The sequence below is a fragment of the Theropithecus gelada genome, chromosome 9, assembly GCF_003255815.1.
Source record: "Theropithecus gelada isolate Dixy chromosome 9, Tgel_1.0, whole genome shotgun sequence".
Classification (NCBI taxonomy): domain Eukaryota; kingdom Metazoa; phylum Chordata; class Mammalia; order Primates; family Cercopithecidae; genus Theropithecus; species Theropithecus gelada.
Window position 1 is genome coordinate 72,105,091 of NC_037677.1, and position 18,969 is coordinate 72,124,059.

General features: G+C 39.2%; 1 protein-coding gene across 1 annotated transcript in view; it reads right to left on the minus strand.

The window, feature by feature from the left end:
* Positions 1-18,969, minus strand: part of ARID5B (AT-rich interaction domain 5B) — a 192,379-nt gene that overhangs the window by 86,461 nt on the left and 86,949 nt on the right. Inside the window, exon 4 of the mRNA XM_025396594.1 lies at positions 9,081-9,311. Within this exon, the coding sequence (XP_025252379.1) occupies positions 9,081-9,311 (231 nt within the window). The remainder of the gene's footprint in view (positions 1-9,080; positions 9,312-18,969) is intronic.

Genomic DNA, 18,969 nt, shown 5'->3' on the forward strand with positions numbered 1-18,969 from the left:
TGGTGCCCAAAGAATGAATGTATAAGCACCCAAGGAGCATTAGAATGCACCAATCTTCTTCTGCCGAAACCCAGTGTGTTCCTTAGTCCTCCAAGATGGCACCTGGAGAGCCCAAACAGCCGCTCTAAGAAGAGCTTCTTAGCGAGAGAATTTCTAGGCAACTTCCTAAGGGAACATAAAGCCCAGATGATGGAATCAAGGCCCACGCCAGCCAGCAATGAGAAGATTTCCTGAGCCGGCAGTACAGCTGGCTCTTGTGCCAAGAGCTTGGCTACTCTGCCTCCTTTGAAAACCCATTACCAAATCATGGCAAGCGAAATTTAATTTTAAAAAGGGAAATGATTTATGTGCTACAGAAATAAAAAAGTGACAGAAGCAGGAAAGCTTGCATACATTTCATTTTTTGAAATTAGACCTATAATTTTTTCATTAAAGAAGAATGCCAAGTTGGGAAAGCCAATGCATTCTAAGCAGAAAATTACGGAGAGGTGTATAATGAAAGTCCTGTCAGCATGGAAACCCCGTGTCTCACAGAGTCCATGAGGACACAGCAGTTCACTATCTGCCCCCTTCAACTTCTAAACAGTTTGAGCTCTTAAAGAGCCCTATCCTCATTTCTGTTTTTCTGATGAGATGGGAAGCCACCAGAAGTCTGAGTAGAGAAATGGCCGCTCTGGCTGGGGTGTTAAAAACAGACCAAAGGGGACAGCAAGGGCTGAGGCAAGAAGGCTAGCATAACAGAGATGAAAGGTACTGGCGGCTGGCACCAGGGTTTCTTGATTCCAGTCCAGTAGGTTTCAGATTTTGAATCCTTGTGATTATTCCTTTCCTAACCACTTCCCAACACGCCAATCTCTCTATTTAAATCCTACAAAATCTACTGTACATTTACATTCATCATCTAGAAATCTAGAGATCGGTTATCTGTTTTCCATCAGTCTGATCTCAGGAAGCCTGATCTCTTTCTGAGCAGGGTCTGGGCTGAGAGGCAGCTTAGTGTAAAGGTGCAAAGAGCATGGACACTGAGCACGGATGCTGATTTTGCCAGTTGCTAGCCATGAAATGTTGCTGTGCTTCAGTGTCCTTATCTGTGAAATGGGATAGCAATGATACTGACACACAGTATAAACGTATCCATCCATTCATGTGACCGATATTTACTACACATCTACTATGTGCTGGGTACTGCTCTGTTCCCTGCACACATGGCTGTGAACAAGACAGAAAATCCCTATATACATTTACAAAGAGCTTATATGGCTGTGTGTGTGTGTGTGTGTGTGTGTGTGTGTGTGTGTGTTGCGGGGCCGGGGTGGGGGGGGTGGAGGGGTGGGGCAGACTGTAAACATGTAAAGAAACAAATACAGGAGTTAATTTCAGATAATGATGAGTTACAGAAATATAATGACACACTGGATGATGGGATAGAGCTGGGCTTGTGGAAGAAGGATGGTCAGAGAAGACTTCTCTCGGGAGGAGACATTTGAGCCAAGGCCCAAATGATCTGGGAAGAAGCCAGATCTGTGATATCTGGGGATATACATTCCATGCAGAAGGACAAACAAGTATTTCTGGAATAAGTGATGTGGAATGATTTTTAATAGCAAATGATATACTTCATTTTCCCCAGCAGTCTGTATCAATACGAAATAATTTTGTGGGCATTTTCTGAGGAACCACTACAGACCCAATATGTGGTTGAGGTTGTATTGGGTGCTGTAAGAGGCACAAGAAGAATAAGTTAACAATGAGTACTTAAACAGCACTTACATGGACCATCTAAGTGCTTTTACTCCTTAGCTCATTTAATCTTCACAACAGCCCTGTGAGGTCAATACCTGTGAGGTCAGGTCCACAGTTATCTCACATTTTGTTACTCCCTTTTCCATATACTATAAAAGTGGGAAATTTTCTGTCTTGTTCACAACTGTTGTCCTCATAGACCAGAACAGCACCGCACACATAATAGTTGTGGAATAAACACTGGTTAAATGAACAAATGAATGAATGAGGGCCTATCATGTGTCAGGCACTGTAATAGGCTCTAAGCATCTCCAGACAGCCTCACCTACAGTCCAAGGAACTTACATCAATCTAGTTCCCTGGCAGGAAATAATAAAGGGGAATACAGAGAATCTTCATTGATCAAGGAGGTTGCTTAAGTCGAGCAAACATAGACTTATTCTGAATCTCTACCACCGCTACCCCAGACCAGCACTTTTGCTTGTGATTTTTCAATGACCCGGTTCTTTCCTGCAGCATGTATGTGTGTTTTTTAATTGATAAAAATGTCTATTTCAGCCCAGAGAGAAACATGTTGATGCTGCTAATGTAATGGGATATAACCTTCTTGCTTTTCTAGATGAAATGCTAGGTGAAATATTAGTCAATATAGACACAAATAGTTTCTTACGGGGTGAACAAAAGTTTATTGTACCCATGAGCCCAAATATTTTTAATAACCCATTGAGCCCACTCAGCTACAAAAGGTGTACAGAGTTATTTTTAAATCTCCTTTCAAGTTCCAAAAATAGAAAAGAAATCCACTAATCTTAGCCATTCCATATATTATGACTCTGTAAATTAATTTACAGTAGCAACACACAAAATTCTTTTCCCAAGAGAAATGGTATTCTAGCTTCTGAGGCCTCTGCCCAAGGAGGTCTTCTCTCTCGCTCTACTTTTGTCTTACTCTCTTAGAAGCTGAGTCCATCTGTTAATCACGGAGCACATCCATTACGCCTCTACCAGCACTGAGTTGGATTTGGTTTACTATGTTGTATGATGCCTTAATGTTCTCCTTGTTTTCACTTTGGTAGCACATGCAACAAGGAGAAAGTGCCAAGAGTAACTTGGTTAGACCACTATTTTGTTGTTGTTGTTTCTTTGTTTGTTTGAAATGGAGTTTTTGCTCTGTTTCCCAGGCCGGAGTACAATGGCACAATCTCGGCTCATTGCAACCTCCGCCTCATGGGTTCAAGAGATTCTCCTGCCTCAGCCTCCTGAGTAGATGGGATTACAGGTGCTTGCCACCATGCCTGGCTAATTTTTGTATTTTCAGTAGAGAAGTTTCACCACGTTGGCCAGGCCGGTCTCGAACTCGAACTCAGGTGATCCACCTCCCTTGGCCTCCCAAAGTGCAAGGATTACAGGCATGAGTCACCATGCCCAGTCTGGTTAGACCATTCTTTAACAATAAACAAAACCTCTAGAAAATTTCCAAAGCAAAACAGTCCTCTAAGTAAGATCTCTGAAGATTAAGGTCTTCTGCATAAATAGCAATATACGAGAAGCACAACTCCTTTTCCACTTAGCTTCAATGAAAGACAAATGTCTGCCTTCTTATCATTTGGGAGATCGGTGGGTACTGCAGGCAGGCAGAGAAAGTATGAATGTGGACAGGGGCCAGGAACAAAGCCATTTGATCATCGAAATCCATTGTGACCATGAAACCTACTTTGGCAAGGAAAAAAATGTTTACTCACTTGCAAATTCCCATGATCCTTAACAAAACAACTGCCTTTCCTTTCATTTCCAGCAAAACATGTGATGTTCAGAAAGGAAGAGGCAGAGCCCAGCTCATCCTTTATGTTTCAAATTAATTTTATACATCCTGAATTTCCTTTCATAAAAATTCAAGGTTTTGTCCCTTCATCTCTTCTGTTCTCTCCCTTTTCTTTTTCTTCTTTTGTCCATAATGTCATTATTTCACTCCACAGGAAAAACAGGACTGGAAAGTTCAGTACAGAGATAGAAAAGCCTCTTTAAAAACATACCATAAAAAGTAGAAAACTCTTCTTTTCCATTAAAGTTCTATTATAGTAAGACCCCAGGAGCCTTAGGGAATTGGGTTCCTTCATGATTGAAAAACAAGATCATTTTGGACAAATATGAGTTGTGCAAGACCTAAGACTGATAGAAACAGTAGAGAATCTTCATTTATTAAGAGGATTCTCTAAAAATCAACTGAATACGGTCTTATTCTGTGTCCGGCAAGTTGGCTGTTATTACCTGATTTTACAGATGGGGCAAGTGAGGGACCTTATGTCACTTGCCCAGAGGCACAAGAATCAGATGGTTGAGCCCTGATTTAAACCTGGGCTATCTGCCTCTAAGCTTAGCACTCTTTCACTATCCCCTGCTGTCCCTCCTTTCTGGTCCCCAGCAGAATGTGTATTTTCATATTGACACAGCCAACCCCTTCTCCCTGAAGATCAGAGCTCATGGTGTCTGCACATGGACAAAACACCTGAGGACAGGCCAACTCATCTCTTTTCTTTCCTGGTGAATTACCACAACTTTCCTTTAACCCCATCCCATCACACACACACACCCCAACTACCAAAAGACTTAGAAGCACAACTTCAACTTCCTATGCTTCTTCGCAAATCAAACCTCCGACCAAAATAAACTGTTATCTCTTTTTTAAGTCAACCATTTCTTAATCCATTTAGTCCCACACACCTTGAATAACTGATTTCATCTCATTTATGTATATTGAGCTGCCTTACATATCTTTGATGGAAGCCAGTACCTTAAAGTTATCCATTTATCTACTGTACTGAGTGTGCCTCTGTTTGGATTTAGCTGTCAACACTTCACACATGTGAAATCATTCTGTGTGATATTAATGTAAACACTGTGCATTACAAAGTGGTGGACATTTTATTGTTCTAACAAAAATAGACAAAAATGTTTGTATGTGTTTGCTTTTTCTATGGCATAGAAACTAACACAATATAAATGACAGTATGCATTTTACAAAAGAGGAATCATTAAAAAAGGTAAAAGCAAGGTAGGGGTTGTTGGAGAACGCTTGATGTTAAGCTATTCTAACAGGACGGTGGAGGCAGGAATTATGCACAGAATAAAGATTCTTATGAAGAAAAAATTGCCATTCACATCACTTTCCCCTCATTGGTATTACAAGCTCATTTCCTAATTGCATGCGCAATACAATGAGTTTTCATAATGCTTTAATGGGGAGTCTGTTGCTTTCGTTTTAAAAATAGTCAATTCTCTTGTGCTAAGAAAAGAGCATATTGCCTTTAAGAGCAGTGTAACTGACAAGATGGAAGAATGCAAGCAGGATGTCGAGACTGAAGCTTTTCAATCACCTACCATTAATACGATTCAATTTATGCTTATGTCATAGGTTTAGACATTGCACAGCTCTGTAAGCAAGGAAGGGACCTGAATAAAATACAGTGAAGAAAGCAGATGGTATGCTATCAAAACCCTTCAAGCCTAAAATAACCTTTTCCAAGTAAGGAGGATAGTTAATTAAAACCAGGATATATTTACTCAATTCTGAATATCTCAATGTAAATAAAAATCAAAATGACGCTACTGTAATGTTGGATTAAATGATGAAATTTCATCTATTCTATTTTTCTTTAATAGTTTCTAATCAAACTTTTCATTAAATAGCTTCATAAAATTCCACAGAGAATTTATTTACAGGGACTCATTACAGATTTAAAAGCCTTACTTTTATTGTTCAATTAAACTTGTTATTCAGTGGACAACATTAAAACAGCAGCAGAGATTGGTTGGGGGGGCAGGGGTGTATGGGCAGTTGGGCAAGGTCATCCCACAATGCAAAGTCTATTTTCAGAGATGAATCCAGGGAATGCAGGTAAGCTCTAAGGCACACAGAGAAAACTCAGACTCATTCCTATCCAAGATGAAAAGCCAGCCCCAGCTCCAAAGTCACAGCCTGGGTTCTTGCCAGGCTTGGTCATTGAGTGACATGTGTGTCCCACAGGTAGAGAGGACATCAGGCCATTTATGAAACGCACTCAAAGGATAGTGACTAGAGGCAGAACAAACCTAAGACAGACCAACAGTTGATCCAGGGTGAAGGCAGCCTTTACCCAAAATTGAAGGTCAGAACGTGAGTTTTAAACAATCTACACATTTCCAATAGTTTTTAAAATTAGAAATGAGTAGTTATTAACCCGCTCCCTATCTTTTAAAACCAGATCAAACCCTGCCTTTTTCACGAGGCTTTCCCTGACCCCTCACCAAGACTGCCATCTCTATCCACCTCCCAGCCCACTGCTAAATTCCTACCACACTTGCTTTCTGCAACACTCATCAAATACTTAATCATTGACTTTCTTGTAACATTAGTTAACCTTTCAGGTGTGTTAATCCTGTCTTCCCCAATTAGATTTTAAATTCTCAAAACTAGCAAGAACCAAGTTTTATTTATCTTTCGAACACCTCCTCCCACCCCCCACTCCATAATTGCATTTAATAAAAGAAAGCAAAAAGTATATTAGTTAATAAAATAAACATTATTCAATCAAGGAAAGCAAACAGTGTCCTTTTGAGAAGGACCTTGGAGGTATTTTATGGCAATTTATGAATTTCATGTGTCAAAGGTGTAGCTGCTAAATGCTATAAACTCTTTGCCATCAGCTCTACCATTCATCCACCTGGTGATATGGCCAATAAAATTTGATTTTTACAGCCTAGGCATACTGTTACCTAAATTACATTTGACCAATTACTGAAGTCACCAAACGTGTGGTACAGAATATATACTGTGTAGAAAATTCATCTGTGGGCCCCCTGGCACTCTCGGTAATCTGACAGAAGTGTTTCAGTCATCTGGCAGTGTTTAATATTAGGAACATTTGTTTAATGCTAGTCACTAATTAAATTTATGTTCTTCCACCAACTGTTAGTTGGTTGGAGAAACTCAATGCCACATTTTAACAAACACTTTAACCCATGTCAATTTCAAATGCAACCAGTTGGAGATTTAAAAGGGTGCTCTTTGGAAATTTAGGTTGTGACTGAAAGTGGGACGGTGGGGAGGGATGTTAGTGAAGCTGCTCAAATCTGCTCAAAATAAGCTTGTTGGTCCACTTACTAACATGAAAGACTGTAAGAAGTACAAACTATTTGAAGTACAAACAACTAAAAAAGGTCTAATACTCTAATTATTAAACTAGCCATCTAGAAGGTCTCTAAAGGTACCTTTATTCCAAAAGAAAGCTTCCACTTTAAGAGGCTGGAGAAGAAAAACAGCATTAAAATTAGCTATACCAGAAGAAAGTTCAGGAAAACATTCAAAAGTCAGACGCTTGTGTTTGTGAGAACATTTAAAACTAATTTAGTAACTCTCAACCATTGTGATCACTGTTAAATTGGAACTTCTTTCTATTACCAATTCTAGATGCAACAGCTTTGAAACTCAATGACTAATAATTCTTAAATTAGCCAAAAAGGTTAAAACATTTTTTTCCTCATATTACATTGTGAAACTCTAATTTTGAACACTCTTAAATGAGGGAACACATGCTTTCGGTTTTATTCTGTGTCAGGAATTTAGAGACCTCTTGAGCGGCAAGTAGGAAGCAACGTTTGGGAGCCGGGCACGTGGAAGAAAAACTCAAACACAGGTATTGAACAGGGAAGATATGTAAATGCTGATCTGAAAAGAGAGGGCATTGTAAAAAATGTATTGCCTACATGTATCTACTTGAAGTCAAAGGATATCTGGATACTAAAAATATAACAATAAATCAATTTCTTTGAAGACGAAAAAAATAAATACTAATAGTTTTGCCCTCTTACAGAATGACAGTCATTTGATAAGCCAGAGTTGTGAAAGATACCCAAAAAAACAATTTAGAGGGAAAAAAGTGTCATGGCTCTTAAAATCTAACGGACTTAGATCATTTGGTTCCCCTTCCTCTCTTCCTTTCCTTCTTGATCATCATATGCCATCTCCTCATCCTCGCCTCGACTCTGTTCACATATCTACTTGCAAAATTTCTCCAGCAGCAGCACCAGGCCTGTTGAAATCATGAAGAATCAAATTTAAGAGGCCACAGTGGACTCCTGAAACCATACCAAGATCTGCAAAAGATAAGCAGAGTAACCTGAATCTGGATAATCTGCCAACTAGGGATTCTCGGAAAAACGTCAGCCGACAAAATCAAGGAATGCTTCAGTTCAAAGGGACCCTATGCTCTCTCCAGGCTAAGGGTCTCAACCTCTTCTTCACCCAGGTAGCCATGAGGGATTCAGCAGGGCTCAGCCATCCCAGCAGTCACTCTGTGGTAGTGATTCCAGAGAAGGGGTAGGGTGAGAGCTGTAGTGTTCACGCCTCTAAGTATAGAAATTCCCAGGAACACAAGCAGTTTGCTAAGGCTACCCCAGGGTATTCTGACATCCCTGCCCAGCCCGCTGAAAACCACTGATATGATCCAATCTCTTCAACAAACAGATGAGAAAGTGATAATGTAAGAGAACGACGATCTTGGCTTGCATCTCGCCATCTACTGCATCACATAAGGCTTCCCCAACTGGTGATGTGATATCTTCGTCTCCTCCCGCTCTGTCTACATGTAGAGACACGTGATCGGTTAGCTAGGCAGAGATGTGGATTAAGATATGTGTGCATGTATCCATCTTTGGTGGACACAATGTGTGTGCACGCGTGTGTGTGTGTGTGTGTGTGTGTGTGTGTATGAGTATATGAAAATATTCAGGACATGGAGATCTATTACCAATCATCTATCTATCTATCTTTATCTATCTATCTCTCTATCTATCTATCTCTCTATCTACCATCTCTCTATGTGTCTATCTACTGTACAGGACTCAAGTGGTTCTCTATCTATCCACCATACAGTACTGAAATTGTTTTCTTTGTATCTATTTATCTATCCACCGTTTACCATTGGTGCATTTGATAATACCTTATAACAATGAAAAGAGAGTGACTGGTTAAACAAAAAAGCACGTGAATAGACAAAGCCTTTTGAGAAAGGACTCACATGAAAGCTTCCTGTCCTAAAGTCCAATTTCAAGGTCGACCAAGCAACTTCAGACTACACTGAACAACAAATTCTAAATAATCATCTCTTACTCATGGTAAACAGAGGCTGTGAAGGAGGCAATGACACCTGATGCCGCAATAATGTGGGGGATGGGAGGGATGGGGCAGCACATGGGGCTTGTGAAAGTGAGCCCCGTTCCCCATCACCGCTCTTCAGAAGAACTGAAAACAACTAGGCACACACGCACAAGTATCAGGTAGGAAAAAAAAAAACACTCACCAAACTCATCGCATATACTCTCGTTTTCTATGAGAGTCGGGTGGTCAAAGGTGTCCCGACAGTACAGGATCTGAGGGTTCCTGCTGACCACTGCAATGCCCCCCAGGGCCAATGCAAACTGGTCCGTTAGAATGGAAGATGGCTTATCCTGGATGCGTTTCAGCATCGAGCGGTACCGGCAGTACTGGGGGTAGCTGAGAACTATCACGTTCGTTTCTTCCTCGTCCTCCCCTAGACAAACGAGAAAACACTTCCATTACCCTCTTCCCTCTGACAAAGAACTTTCATGGCCATGGTATAATTTCAATAATCACTTCTGGTTTGGGACTAAAAAGACTCTCATCCTTGTTACAGTCTGGGGGATGCCAGCATCCTCCCGGCCCCACCTCACCCATCCAGCCCCACAGAATATGCTTCAGGCTACCTGCACAGTGGACCTTCTTATAGAGAAAAGAAAAGAGTAGGCTGGCCCTCTAGACACAGTAAGCAATATCTGTGTCATCAGCAAGCAGCAAGACCCAAAAACTGTTTTGAAAGAATCTTCATTTTTTGAAACATTAAAGTCGTCATCATCATAGGAAAAGGCAGAACTTTGCTGGGCTTCTTTATATTTATTTCTAGTTTGGAATTGCTCTTATATTGGATTATACAGATGATCCTCAACTGAATGATGGTTCCACGTAAGATTCCATGACTTTATTATCGTACAAAAGCAACATGCATTCAGTAGAAAGCATACTTTGTATTTTGAATTTTCATCTTTTCCTGGGCTGTGGATATGCAGTAGGACACTCTTCTTGTAAGGCTCCACAGGGGCAGTGGGCAGCAGCTCCCAGTCAGCCACGAGATCAAGAGGGTGAACACTGGTACTCTACAGTATACTGTGTTGCCAGATGATTTTGCCCAACTGTAGGCTACAGTAAATGTTCCAAGCACATTTAAGGTAGGCTAGGAAGGCTATGTGTTCAGTAGGTTGGGTGTATTCAATGCCTTTTCGGCCTGATATTTTCAGCTCGCAATTGGTTTGTTGGGATGTAACCCCATAGAAAGTTGACAAGCATCTGTATCATCTTTTCAATGCTTGAAGCCTCTCAATAGGTCATCTGGCCCCAAAGATGTCCATGGGTCTAAAATGCATCACCATCTGCTCTGGGGTCATGAGTGCTGTTTAGCAGCTATTTCCTGTTCTCCTTTTGGGCCTGTGGAAAGCCTGTGTGCCTCACTCTCTTGGAGGCCAATGGCCTTCTGACTTCCCTTGGCCAATGAGATATGACAGAAGTGGGTGATTGCTTTAAGACCCAGTGTGCCACTGACCACAATCTTCCTTCGTCTTTGATGTGACCATCTATGATGTTCCAGATAGTGGCAACTCTGCCAGTATGGGTCTTGGAGTAAAATTAACATGAAGCAGAACCCCTGGTTGATCCAGAAGAGACATATAACATAAGCAGAAAATAAACCTTTGTTGTTCTAAAGCAATGGTGATTCGGGGGTCATTTGTTATTGCAGCATGATCTAGCCCAACTTGATTGATACACCCACCTTCTCCATCCTCCCCACACCCATACCCCTTCTCTTTTAATGTTCCTCAAATCCATCTGGTAACTTGGCACACCTCAGAGAACCATGCTGGGAGGACTCCCTAAGCATCCTTGTGAGAGAGTTCTATCAAAACCACCTTAACTCAGGGGAACATTTCAGCAAATTTAGCGAAGCTTCCTCTTACAATGATCTTAACACTTATTTATACCTCACTTTATTTTGTGCTAATTTGTAAACACCAGATTCTGCATGGATGAAGCCTTCTTTCATCTTAAGCTTGAGAAATGGCAAACACTGTGCTTTGGTGGCCTCCACCTGTACAACATCAAGCTGAATTTAGGCTCCCTGACCCAGTTTGCCATCACTCTGCAACCACCCCATCAGAGTGGTTGTAAGCAATTCCCAGATATGTCACTTGCTTCTCCAAAGGGAAAACACTCAATATTTCAAGCCCTTACCATGCTGCAGGGAATTGCACTAGACAGTTGTTAAGGATACCGACGTTATCATGGCCATCTGGTAACCAGTGGGAGACGAATGAGCAAGGACGAAACATAATGATGGAACATAACCAGTACCCATGGAAGGTGTGCATGTGACCTTTTCAGATAGGAGGCCAATACCCAGATGTATTTCTAATTATGCTCACTTAGTTCCTCAGGCTGGCGGCTTTTCCACGGATGGAGATGTTTAGCTGCTTACAAGATGACATCTTTTAACAGTGTACACCTCTTCAACTCCTGCCTGGTCTGTGGATAGCTGCTTTGTCAGCTGGCACACTTAATTAGGAGGAAATATGTTTACCTTAAAGGCAAGTCCCCAAATGCAAACTAGTTTTGAGATGCTGATATATGTCCCAAGACATGCCCATCTGAGATTTTCACAGCAGACCAAGACGCTAAGTTCAAACTTTGGGTTCAAAACTGTGTTTTTATACAGCTAAAGCACAAAAAGTTTTAGCAAAAATATTCAAATGCTGTCAGTTCTCCAGAGTTTTTAAGCGCTATTTCAAGAAGCAGCCCCCAACGTGTCAATTGTATTATTACACTCGATTTGTATTCTACTCGATTTGTCTAAGACATTGTTAATGAGAGAGAGGCATATAACCATGAACTGCCAGGGCTACCCCTCATAGCGAGCTCGTAGCACTTAATACCCTCTCCTATATATAGTAAATACTGTGCCTGAAAATACCTGTTGATTCCAAAATTCTATCTTGGTTGTGCAACTAGCTTTCTACGATGGGGGTAAAGGTGCATCAGTTTCTCCAAGTATTCTTGAAATAAAATGGAGAAAAACGTGTGTGCTCTCAGGTTGAAGGAAAATAAATGAACAGTTTCGGAGTAAGTTTCACGGAAGATGCCACCTGGACTCTTGGGACCACTTTACTTCCTTCATATCCTTTCATTCTCATTTTGTTTTTTTCTCTAACCATTCTTCATGATGATGCCATCTCTAACTGCTTCCCAATTCTCTGTTGTGGATGGAGTCAGCTCCCTGGCAATCTTCTGTGCCTAGAAATGACCTCTTTTTTTTTCTCTCCACCTCATCCTAGCTCAAAACATTTAGGTCACACAGTACCCAAAACACTAGCCAAGTCATGAATCCTTCTCTTTCTGTTGGAAGAAAAGCAGCAAGTTCCCCCTACTCTCAACTCCTACAACTGTCTGTGCGTTCTGGAGACAGTGTTGCTAATAGTGGTCCTGGGAATGTCTGCATCAGAAACAGATACTGTGCTGTCGAGAACCAGTGGTTCAGCATCTCCAAGGCTGGGGTCTAGGAATTTACCTTTACAACAAGCATCCCAAGTAGCTCATGCACACTAAACTTTGAAACCAGTAACTCTGAGTTTACTTTTTTGCAAAGACTTAAAGTAAGGTAGTTAGTTTGGGTTTTGTGACAGAGATATATATATATCTCACAAATATATATATATTTATATATTTAAATATATATATTTAATATATATGTATATATATTTATATATCTATTTATATATAAATATATATACATATATATTAAATATATATATATTTAAAGTTGTCAGAGTTTTAAAAAATTCTTATTTCTCTCCTAATCCCCCAGTACATAGAACAAAGAACCAAATTCTCTTCTCTCTGCCACTTTTTCAGGATTGTTATAGATATCACAGAAGACAGCAAATTTTAAAATCCCTCTTAACTAAAAATATGAGAAACGGAGAGACTGTTTTCCCGTTTAGAAAGCAAGTATTAATGCTATCTCCAGTGCTGATAATAAAACACTAAAATTTACAAAGGTTTTTTATACAGCATTTTCACATCTCTTTTGTTCCTCGCAACAACCCTATTAGTGCCATTACTACTTGTTAATATTCCCCAATTTGAGACTATAACCACCCAATCCTTTTTCTTTCTTTCTTTCTTTTCCTTTCTTTTCTCTTCTCTTTCTCCCTCTCTTCTTTTTTTTTTTTTTTGAGATGGGCCTCTCTCTGTTCCTCAGGCTGGACTCAAATTCCTGGGCCCAAGCAATCCTCCTACCTCTGCCTCCCGAGTAGCTGGGATTTATAACTCAATCTTTGAACTCCAAGTTTGATAGACTTTTCATTAGGATAAAATGTCTCAAATAATAGTAGTAATAATAATAACAGAGATTTAACTGGTTTACACTATTAGGGATGAGGATGGTGGCCTCTGATCAAGTCAAATGTAAAACTTCTGTTTGGTGGAAGACTGTAGAATTCAGCCAGTTGGAAGCCAAAATTCTGTTAGCTTGTTATTTATTATTTTGGAACACTGCAATTCCCACTGTAATAATTTAACATTATTGATATATCATTCATATACCTTAACTTTCTACTTTCTATGCATGTGACAGGAAATAGTCCCAACTCTATGTGTTGCCAGCCTAGAACCCCTACCTTTCATCAACCTCCTTCCACACACTAAGAGGCTACAGGCATAGCTGGGGCTTGGTCTAATGTGGCAATGCTTGGTGGGGCCAAAACAAAAAATGATAACTTTGTTGCTTACGAACAGAACCGCCCATTTGGATCAGAATTTTGGCATTGTTTGGACAGAGGCAGATTTCCAACCTTGCACTTAGACGTCCCCAGAGGAGTTGCCTTTAATATTTACCAAACTGGAGAAAGCCCACGAGACCTTGAGGACTCCTAGGAAAGTTTACAAAGCATTCTAAGTGAAAAGTAAAAGGGAAAAATACAGAGTCAAAGTGGGATCCGGAAAAGCCAAAGTTGAAGCTAGGTTGAAGTTTCACTGAGTAAAAACATCCCACGTCCAGGTCTCTTCTTTGTAGTTTATTTTATTGGAGAAAACATTTTTTTTCCCCTCAAGACAAAATATGGTCAACATTACATGAAAGGTGTGTATAACAGGGTATAAAATTTTGAGTTTGGGGAGAGCTTTCCAGATCTAAAATTCTATGATTCTAAAACTGCTTCCTAAGCCTTTGCATTAAATTAACTTCCTTCTGATACAGCTATAAAAATATTAAAGTGTTCAACGGCTGGCATATTGTATTTTGCCCTAGTACACCAGGAAACAAATAAAGCCAAGCAGTCCTTTCAAGAATTATTTAAATTCCTCAGATACTTTTTTCTTGCTCACGCAGTTCATATACACATAAGTAAACACTCCTGTGCAAAGTTACCCACGAAACAAGGGCTGCCAATAAATGCTGTGTAAGATATTTTCCCCCTTCCAATTCATAATAGGGAAAGCAGATAAATCTAAGAATGAATAAATTGCACATTTGTTTTGTAAAAGACAAACAAAGTGTTCCTGGAACAAAGATTTTCTTTCAACCACACTCACAGAGAAAAAGAAATCAAAGTACTACCCTAGTAGTATTCTTCTAACACACTCTAGTTGGATGTAGCTGGTTGGGTTATACATATATTACTTGATTTCAGTCAACAGAAAATGATCTGTAATAAATTGTTAGTACCCAAGACTGAAATTTTAAACCATAATTATGATATTCTATTAAAATGTCATCCCATTCCTCAGTTTCTCCCATACCAAAAAAAAACAAGTGAGTGCCTATTTTAAAATGAAACATTCATAGGGAATAAGAGACCCAACATTATTAAACCTCATTTCAACTTCAATAAAAAGAACTTTGCCTATTAAAAGTTAATACCTAAAGTACACTGCTTGTAATGCTCAACCAAAATGACTCTAATCCTGTGCTTATATCATAATTACACGTTTTGTTAACCTCTCTCAATGTCAATTTTTTACTTATTTATATATTTCAAAGTCCGAAACAGAATTCCACAGAGAAACTGTAATTATAACTTGAGACTCCACCCAAGCTTTTCAAACAGTAACTGTATACCATTGCTTTAATCCTCAGAGTTGGGCTGGGGGTGGGGAAGGGGTCCGGGAGAAAGGGTAAGAGCAGGCCTTCATTCTGAATAGCACGTTGCTCAAGTTGTCTTTGTACAAAGAGAGATGCATGAAATAGCAAACACAATGAATTAATGCAGCATTGACTTTCAAATATCCATAATGCTATTTTTTGAAAATAGATAATGGCGGCCAAATGCACAGAGTCTGAAAACATAAATTCCAGAGGAGAAATCTGCTTTTATCTCTTACACAACAATTTAGAAATGTAACTTTCTTTTTCATGCTTGGGGTGAGGGGAGGCTTGTTTCGGAAACATCACACTAATATGCTTACTGAAAACCACTATAATCTACTTCTAACATCAGTAAGTTTTCTTAAAAAAAAAATCTTTTAAAAAAACCTTCGCCCCAGGATTTTATAGAGCCTAGTGGAAAAAATATGCATGTTCCTTCCTGCACCTAATTACCTCAACTGAAAAATCTGCCAAGTATTTTGCCCTTTAGTTCTCTTAATCGTATTAGGGCAAATGCATTTGGATGCCAATAGAAACAAACATTTAAAGATTTTCACTTAAAAGATTCCAAATATGTATGAAGGCTAAGTTTGAGACACAATGTCCCTTGTGCTTCAAAGACAGCATACAATTTTCTTTCTCCTTTTTTTTTTTTAAAGCAAATATGAATGTGCTCATGTTATAAAACTTGATGTCTAGTTTTGAAACAATTTAAGCAAAATAATGTCAATATGTGAGGTTCTCACAATGATTTATGCTTCCTCCTGTTACTTTATTACATTAGACATTCTTTTCTCAAAGCTTTACACTTTTCACTGTGCTCCTAGCAACCAACCAACGGCGAAGCATCAACTTTATATACCTGGCCGTATTCCAATTCTTACTGCTATTGACAATTACATTGAAGTTTCCATTTAATTGCTGCTCTGTTGTGACACTGAATATTTGTCATAATTAGGCATTTCCTATTTTCTGTCCATGCATTTTTGATTATTACTGAAAATGAAATTTTTATTCCAGAAAACCTAAGCATGAAAATTCTACAGATAAGAGTAGCTACAGCTGTTACTATCATTACCAACATTGTAACATGAAGAAAAAAAAAAAAAAGAATATAATTTCTCGGAAGGTAATTTTCCTTTCAGTCTAAGTGCTCTTATTCATCTTGCAGTTACTCAATGATTTCCTGTTCTAATTACAGGACATTATACAGAAAGACATTTGTAAAAGGAAAATGCAGCAGAGCATATGACTAAATAGCTTGAATTGGTTGAAAGTGTTTAAAATTCCAAAGTTGTACATCAACTTTATCAATTCGTGGTTACAGCTCTATGTAAATGTGTACTGTGTCCTGCCGTATTTTTCAATCTCTCTTAAGGCAGTAAACTTAGTACCCAAAGTTAGTACACATCAAAGGGGAAAACACATTTGCAGTTAAACTGATGTTGAAGAGACGGAGTCAGAGAAGATCAGTTTTTTTTTTTTTGTGTGTGTGTGTGTGTGTGTGTGTGTGTGTGTGTCTGTGTCTCCCCTCCTCATCAAAGCTATTAAATTGGAGACATGCCAAAACAAGGAGTGGAAAATATTAATAATAAAAATAAATTAAATGCCTGATTAAAAGGGAAAGAGAACAAGATTCCATCCGGAATAGAAATGAAAATGCCACAAACTATTTCATAAAAACAAACTGTGACGTAAATTACACATCAGTATTGCACTGTTGTGGTTATTTTGAGAAATGGTTTGTACTGTAAGTCAGCTGGTACTGCCCCACCCTTAATGATTTTGTAATTCTCTACACAGTAAGCAAGTGGGGCAGCCCTGAGATTGCTGAGACAGAAAACAGACCTAGCCATACAGAACTGGCAATAAAAAGATAATGTACTTTTAACATAACAGAACAAGGAGATTGGCTTGACTTTATTAACTAAAAAAAAAAACTACTTTAAATGGTCCCCAGCTTGCCATTTGTTTTGATAAATGGAAACACAGATCTTCCCAGGATAGGCAACAAAAACATCACTGGAGAACTTAAAAAAAAAGTAAATGTGGGAAAAATATATCAGTGCATGGATGCAAACAAAGAATATTTCAAACGCAAAACCAAGGGTTTGAACCAGCTGTTTCCAAAAGCAAACCACTTAAAATAGAGGCATACACAAATATAAAAATATGTATCAAAATGTTACTATCAGTTTTTGCCCTTACTATTGCTTCATCACTCAAGAAAAAAACATCACAAAGCTAAACTATAACCAAACACTGCCATCACTCTGAGTAACAGATGAACTCAGTGGGAAGAAAGCCAGCTCCACCTCCAAGGTTGTCCCAAACGGTCACTGAATTCTTAAGCCACCACCAGGAGCCACTTTTTATCTTGAGAATTTTGCAGCTTATTGCCGTAGAGTTCATCTCAGCCAAATTTAAATGTCACACTAGACAGGGATTATGCAACAGGTGAGACTTCATGGCCAGATTGACATGTAGGTAAAGTTGTTAGCACATATGAGGTGTTATTCTATGGGACCTGAACTACCTTAACTTACTTCCCCGGCACATGGGTTAACCCTTTATGCTATAGTCAGCCATTCACGTTTCTGTTTTTTTCTTTTTTTTTCTTTTTGAGACAGAGTTTCGTTCTTGTTGCCCAGGCTGGAGTGCCAAGCATGATCTCAGCTCACCACAACCTCCACCTCCTGGGTTCAAGCAATTCTCCTACCTCAGCCTCCCCAGTAGCTGGGATTACAGACACGTGCCACCACGCCCGGCTAATTTTTTTGTATTTTTAGTAGAGATGGGGTTTCTCCATGGTGTTCAAGCTGGTCTTGAACTCCCAACCTCAGGTGATCCGCCCACCTCAGCCTCCCAAAATGCTGGGATTACAGGCGTGAGCCACTGTGCCTGGTCTCTACAATGGTTTTTTAACCATGATACCAAAAGCACATATGGAAACAACAAAAAATAGATAATTGGACTTCATTAAAATTAAAAGCTTTTGTGCATTAAAGGACACTATCAATAAAGTGAAAAGACAGTCTCGGAGAGTGGGAAAATATTTGCAAAGCATATACCTGATAAGGGATTAATAACTAGAATACATAAAGAACTCCTGCAACTCAGTAACAAAAAGACAAACCCACTTAAAAATGGCAAAGGACGTTGATGATTCTCCAAGGAATATATATAAATGGCATCTTAAAAAATGCTCTTCATTAGGGAAATGAGAAGCAAAACCACAGTGAGACACTACTTCACACCCACTAGGATGACTATTATAAAAATGAAAACAAAAAAATCCCAAGTGTCGGCAAGGATGTGGAGAAATAGGAACCCCTGTGCATTGTAGGTGGGAATGTAAAATGGTGCAGCCATGATGAAAGACTTCCTTAAAAAGTTATATACAGAATTGCCATGTGATAATTCCACTCCTAGGTATATACTCCAAAGAATTAAAAACAAGGACTCAAAAACAGATATTTACATACCAATGTTGATTGTAGAATTATCACAAAATAGACAAAAGGTAGAAACAACCCACCAGTTCCTCAATAGATGAACATATAAAATTTGGGGGGTGTGTGTATGTGTATATGATAAATATTGTGATTCCACTTATACGAGGCATTTAAAAGTGGACTCGCAAAACAGGGTGATTCATAGAGACAGAAAATAGAATAGAGGTTGCTAGGTGCAGGGGGTTTAGGAGGGTTGGAAGGAATGAAGAGCTATTGCTTAATGCGTACAAAGTTTCTGTTTGGAATGATGAAAAAGTTCTAGAAATAGTGATGACAGTTACACAATATTGTGAATGTACTTAATGCCACTGAATTGTGCACTTAAAAATGGTTAAAATAATAAATTTTATGTTATATCTATTTTACGCAACAATGAGAAAGAAGGGAACAGCTGGGAAGGGTTATATTTTCTGTGGAGATGCATGCTTGGTTGCTCTGGGGAGGAAAAGTGGTGTCTCTCCAATCCA